The 6,739-nt window shown below is 38.7% G+C and overlaps 1 protein-coding gene across 1 annotated transcript; it reads left to right on the forward strand.

Moving 5' to 3' along the window:
* The first annotated feature begins 560 nt into the window (after positions 1 to 560).
* On the forward strand, positions 561 to 3,536 carry LOC145093882 (Tetratricopeptide repeat (TPR)-like superfamily protein). Its single transcript, XM_079032126.1, has one exon. The coding sequence runs from the start codon at positions 627 to 629 to the stop codon at positions 3,159 to 3,161; it is 2,535 nt and encodes an 844-aa protein (XP_078888252.1). The 5' UTR covers positions 561 to 626; the 3' UTR covers positions 3,162 to 3,536.
* Positions 3,537 to 6,739: the final 3,203 nt, after the last annotated feature.

The following is a 6,739-nucleotide window of genomic DNA, read 5'->3' on the forward strand; positions in this document are numbered from 1 at the left end:
ATCTAAAAAAACACAGAACCATACATCAAAACTTAAAAAACACAACTAGATTTATGGTCTCACCCACCGATAAGGTTTAATCGCCGTTTTCTTAGTTTGTGGTCAAAAGTCTCTCCATTTTGCACTTGTTCAAGTGGAATCAAACTAGTGAAGAAGTTTTGCGACACATGATGTTTGTGTGTGTGTTTTGTGCGTTGAGTGTTAAGAAATAAGATAAAAATAAATATTGAGTAACAAATTAGTGAAATGACAAAAATGTTATCACATGGGAAGCAAGTGACCGACTTAACAGGATGAATTCGACATCGACAGATGTTAAATGAAGGGACAAAACTCATAAAAATGTCCAAATTCGAACAATTGGTGCAAGTTCAAACTTTTTGAACCTAAACCACAAAAAATATGAGAGCCACACGGACCATTTTGGAATTTACAATCAAAACCAAAAGTTTACTAAATTATCAACCTAATGCTGGACTAAAAATGCAAATTTTGACAAAGCCTAGGGACCTTTCACACGAGTTACTCTTAAAAATGTTATTATTTTCCCCCCACATTTAACACCTATAAAAGATTAAAAGGGTTTATTTTTATCTGCCAAAATAAACATTTTTTACATTGACTAGATGAACGTAGGTAAAGGCAAGTGCTTCTTTGATTGTCTGGCAGATAACTCGATCCATATTCGCCTCACGATGTCATCGTCTCCTGTCCCTCTTGCTTTCTCCACGAACTCTTCTTCTTCAACACCCATTCGTCAAGCACTCCATGCTTGTTCATTACAACTACCTGCACCATCCAACACTCCTTCACACGTCCGATGGACAAAAGACGAGCTGCACCAACATCCCAGACCTAAAACAGTTCGATACCGCCTAAGCCAATTATGCCGGGAAGGCCAACCCCATCTTGCCCGCCAACTGTTCGACGAAATTCCCAGTCCAACAACCGTGGTTTGGAACGCAATCATCATTGGCTTTATCTGTAATAGCATGCCTCATGAAGCTATACTCCTCTACTCCCAAATGAAATCCAACTCTTTTCTTTCTGATTCCTACACATACTCTTCGATTCTCAAAGCCTGCGCCCAAACTCAAAGTCTTCGGATAGGTAAAGCCGTTCATTGTCATATTATTCGGTCCCATTTGTATCCTAGCAAAATAGTATGTAATTCCCTTTTGAATATGTATGCCAGTTGCTTGTATGATGATGTAAAAAGCGTGTTTGAATCAATTCCAAAAAGGAATGTCATTTCATGGAACATTCTGATTTCATGGTATGTGAAAATGGGACTTTTTGTGGAAGCTGTTACCCATTTCGTAAAGCTCTTGAAGTCTGGACTTAAACCTACAGTGGTAAGCTTTGTAAATGTATTTCCAGCTGTAGCAGGAATCGGTGATTCCAAACTTGCTGATGCTGTTTATGGGTTGCTTACTAAATCAGGCGATGAGTATTTCACAGATGTGTTTGCTACAAGCTCTGCTATCTCCATGTTTGCTGAACTTGGTTCTCTTGATTCTGCAAGGAAGATATTTGATTATAGTTTAGAGAGAAATATAGAGATTTGGAACACTATGATTAGCGGATATGTCCTTCAAAGTTTACCTGATGAAGCACTTAATCTTTTCATTCATGTTCTACATGCATCAGATGATGTCGCCATTGATGATGTCACTTTGATCTCTGTTTTAACAGCAGTGTCACAGTTGCAGGAGCTTGATCTTGCTAATCAGATACATGCGTATATCATAAAAACTATGCCAATTTCACCAGTGATGGTGATGAACACACTTGTAGTCATGTATTCCAGGTGTAATTCCATTGAAGAAAGCTCAAAGATCTTTAAATATATGAATGAAAAAGATACCGTTTCCTGGAACACCATGATTTCGTCTTTTGTCCAGAATGGAATGGATGATGAAGGGTTAAAACTTGTGTATGAGATGCAAAATCAAGGGTTTGTGATCGATGATGTCACCATATCCGCTGTTTTATCCGCAGCATCGAATCTAAGAAACCGTGAAATTGGAAAACAAACGCATGGGTATCTTGTTAGACATAATATTGAGTTTGAGGGAATGGAAAGTTATCTCATTGACATGTATGCAAAATCGGGTTTAATAAAAGTTGCTCAAAATCTCTTTGAGAGAACTTCTTCTTCTTCTTCTTCTTCTTCTTCTTCTTCATGTGATAGAGATCAAGCAACATGGAACACAATGATATCCGGGAACTCTCAAAACGGACTAATCGAACAGGCTTTTGATGTTTTCAAACAGATGATTGATCACAACGTGTCACCAAATTCTGTTACTTTAGCATCGATTCTTCCAAGCTGTAGTGTAATGGGAATTCCAAGATTAGCTAAAGAAATCCATTCGTTTTCAATTCGACATTCTTTAGACAATAACGTATTCGTGCATTCTGCTTTGGTGGATACGTATTCCAAATTGGGTATAATTACATACGCAGAAAACGTATTTTTACTTTCACATGAGAAAAATTTAGTTACATACACAAACATGATACTGGGATACGGACAACATGGGATGGGTGAGAAATCTCTTCATGTGTTTAATTCAATGAAAGAAAACGGGATAAAACCGGATTCTGTAACTATAGTTGCGGTTCTATGTGCGTGCAGCTATTCTGGATTGGTGGATGAAGGTCTTCAGTTGTTTGAGTCGATGGAAGAAGAGTATGAAATTGTTCCTTCAGTCGAGCATTATTGTTGTGTTGTTGATATGTTAGGGAGAGTTGGAAGGGTGTTAGAAGCGTATGATTTTGTTAAAGGGTTAGGGGAGAAGGGGAATGATTTGAAAATATGGGGGTCACTCATGGGGTGTTGTAGAATCCATGGGGAGTTTGAATTGGGAAAAGTTGTTGCTGAGAAGTTGGTTGAAATGGGTGTTGGAGATAAGAATTCGGGGTATCATGTTTTGTTGTCTAATATGTTTGCAGAGGAAGGAAATTGGGAATGTGTGGATCGATTAAGGAGAGAGATGTTTGAAAAGGGAATGGTGAAGGAACCCGCGTACAGTTGGATTGATAATGGTGGTCGTACGGATTATTTTATGTCTAGGGATAGAAATCTCGCTCATGGTGATGAAATATATGAAATGTTGGATGTTTTGGATACTGACATGAAGGATATTGAGGTGTGACAATAGCCGTGAGGTGGACCCCAAATGATGTGAGGTGGACCCCAAATGATTGCCTAGGAGATGAGAATTAATGCGTGTGACAATAGACGAGATGTGGTCCCCACATGATTGCTTTGACAGTAAGGAGATGAGAATCCATAAGTAAGGTCTTAGGGTTCGAGACTTGTAGCCATCTTCTTTGTTTCTGACTTTTCAGGTCGGCAGGAAAAGCAGTACAAGCAGGACAGCGGTACATATCCTCTTATAAGGATAAATCTTTTTGTAATACATGTCCCATATAGTGATGTATTTTTGATGATTTTGCCATGCTTCTTGTAACTGTTTTTAATTTAATTTTTTTTTTAAATTTCAATTTTATTATTATTATTATTATTATTTTTTGTATATAACAATTGTAGAAATGGACGTGGGTGTAGGAAAAGTGTTTAAACAATCTTTGGATTTTTGTTTTCTTCTGTTTAATGTGGAGTGTGTGATTTTAGATTTGTCAATGATAAGAACATGCTCACCTTCATATATGGGGCTGTTTGGAGAAAAGGAGAGAGTGGTTGCTGAAAAATGAACAAATGATTTGTTTTCCGAAAAAAAAAAAGTTTCTACATAAAAGTAAAAATTTTGAAATTGTTTTAGTTCTAACATTTTTTGTAAAAATTTTCCAAGAAAAAAAAAGAATTTTCCACTATTCCATACTACAAATAAGTTGAAAAACTAATAAATATTGTTTTCCATAATTTTTCTATCTCCAAAAAGTTTTCTAAACTACAAGTTCTATGGTATTATTCAAAATAAAAAAAAAAGTAAATAATAAAAAATAAAAAATGACAGAAAATACTCATAAATCGCGTCTTATTGAAAACACAAGACATACGAGAGTATTTAAGTCTATTCAGAGTATATTTCGTATTCATTTGAACAATGTAACTTTTAATTCCATTATATATTATGCCTAAGAAATAGACATAGACGTTTCTACAATTTCGCGATTTCTTAAATTGGATGTTGTGGAAGGGGGCGTCCCTAAATTGGATGTTGTGGAAGGGGGCGTCCCGTGGATTTTGTGGGCCCTATGCGAAAAATAAATATAGACCCTAAATATATATATTTATGTTATATTATAAAAGAAATATTACTATTTTTTAAAAATAGATTGAATATAATAATATTATTTTTTTAAGATGTTCAAACCATTAAGCTAACTACCAATAAAATAATATTAAATTTTAAGTTTAACATATTTAAGTTAATTTTACATAAAATATTATAATACATACAATTATCTCATGCATATTTTTTAAAATCTACTTTATACGTGGCTTATCTTTTCCCAATATATCAGCATCTATAAAACTGACTCAACTTCTTTTAATTTCTGATTTGATTGAGTCTACGTTGAATTATGAGATCTCGGTTTCCTTCCCCTATCTTAACAAAAGTTCCATCATTTTCAAACCTATGTTATCACCTCTTCTAAAAGGAAAACTGCCACTGTAGCCATTAAACTCAAATATAACTTGTCAATTAAGTCATTTTGGTCAAAATTAACCGGTTACCAGGTCACAAAACTGATGTGGCATTCAATAATTAATTTGTCTGTATTATTTTGGTAGCCACATCTTTTACGATAAATGTAATTAACCCTAAATCTACAATTGTTGAATTCCACTCTTCCTTTTATATTCTTTTCATCCAGTTTTGTATTCTTTCATTCAACCATACATTTTACCTCTTCTTCTTCTCCAACCTACTTTTTACTTCAAGCACCGTTTACTCTAATGGTGATGAGTTGTAATCATAACAGTTTGAAAGCAGAAGCGGAATGAAGAGAGCTATTGACAAATGGCTTCCAGTTACCTCCTCCCAAAACTTAAAATGGTGGTACTCCGCCCTCTACAATGTTACCACCATTGTCGAAGTTGGTTCTTAGTCTCCATTGCGTCATGTCATAACGACTGGCCAAACAAGTCAAACCCAAGCACTCTCCACCGACATGTAACATTCTGATGATGATGTATTTTTATTTTAACCCTAAGTATAAAGAGTTATTGCATTTTAGCCCTTGTACATGTGAAAGTTTGCAAAATGGCCCATAGTGACATTTTTATAAATTTGTGTAACATTCCAAAATTCAAGACCAAAAATTTCTTTTTGATAAAACATTACTTTAAACAAGACGTCATTCCAAAACATAATCTGAGTATAAGTTTTCAAAACACATGTTTATTATCAGAGTAAACATTCCCAGGCTGACTAGTCTATGGTGTGTGCCATGCGGTCACCCCGAGCTCCTCCCTCCGCTACCGGAAGTACCTGAAAACAAAACTGAAAACCATAAGCATGAAGCTTAGTGAGTTCCCCACCTTACCACATACCATGCCTAACCACATACTGCACATACTGGGCCACGCCCGCTATCCGGGGCCTCGCCCCCTACTTCGGGCCTCGCCCGTTACAACGGCCCCGCCGCTCCAGGCCCCGCCTGGCTTCGAGCCCTGCTCAGATACAGATCTGTTTCACTTAGGCCTCGCCTGTCACAGGGCCTCGCCCGCTAAAATATAATAGCACATAAACATATCACATAACATTACATGAACTAAACATATACTAACAACTCTTGCTCTAAGGCCTCGCCTATCTCTGGGCCCCGCCCGTGTCCTGCTACTGGTGAGTCATGGAACCTCGTCCATACTCCTGCTGATAGTGAGATACGGGCCCAGCCCACCCTCACTCCTTTCCTAACTTGGGCCTCGCCCCTGCTCTGCTGCTACTGAGATGTGGAACACCATCCACACTCTGCTATTGGTGAGATACGGGACCTCGCCCTCACTCACCTCCCTACCAGGCACATACAAGTATCACACAGACAACAAGTATAAACTATCACATAAACCATTCCTTGGGCACCCGCCCTCTATCATTGGACCTCGTCCGAATATCATACTAGCATACTGTGCCTAGGGCTAACCCCCGGGTCTTCTACTCATAACTACATGGGCCGGCATTGTGGCCGTAGACCCATTCATACAAAGGGAAACTCACCTGATACTGCTGAACTGCTGCTGCTAACCCCTTTGACTGCTACTTGACCGCTGACTCCGAACTGCTGCTCCGCTAGCTCCCCGAGCTACCAATATCAACATAATACTTAGTCTAACTGACCTTCAAAGGTCAACCAAGCCAACTCTGGTCAAAGTCAACGTCCTGGTCAAAGTCAACCTTCCAAGTCAACCCTACTCGTCGAGTCACCCTACTGACTCGCCGAGTTCATAAGTCCAGAGTTCTTCCACTCGCGACTCTACTCGCCGAGTCAGCCTCTGACTCGCCGAGTCTACTGATTCCCGATTCCTGTCCTGTCCAACTCACTGAGTCCTGGCTCGACTCGCTGACTCGAGACTTAACTCGAAGGGTTTGGGACCATGCGACCTGACTCGCCGAGTCTAAGAACAGACTCGCCGAGCACACGGCAATCTTCATCCAACTCGCCGAGTTCATGCCTATCTTCATCCGACTCGACGAGTTGTTCATCCCACTCGTCGAGTTCCTCCTCATCTTCAAGCTACTCGCCGAGTCCACTCGAAGGA

This window comes from Lactuca serriola, chromosome 3, assembly GCF_051521515.1.
Source record: "Lactuca serriola cultivar US96UC23 chromosome 3, Lser_US96UC23_V15, whole genome shotgun sequence".
In the NCBI taxonomy this organism is placed as follows: Eukaryota; Viridiplantae; Streptophyta; class Magnoliopsida; order Asterales; family Asteraceae; genus Lactuca; species Lactuca serriola.

Bases quoted from the DNA above. Each gene is read 5' to 3' on its own strand.
- LOC145093882 (XM_079032126.1), top strand. From the start codon at position 627: ATGAACGTAGGTAAAGGCAAGTGCTTCTTTGATTGTCTGGCAGATAAC.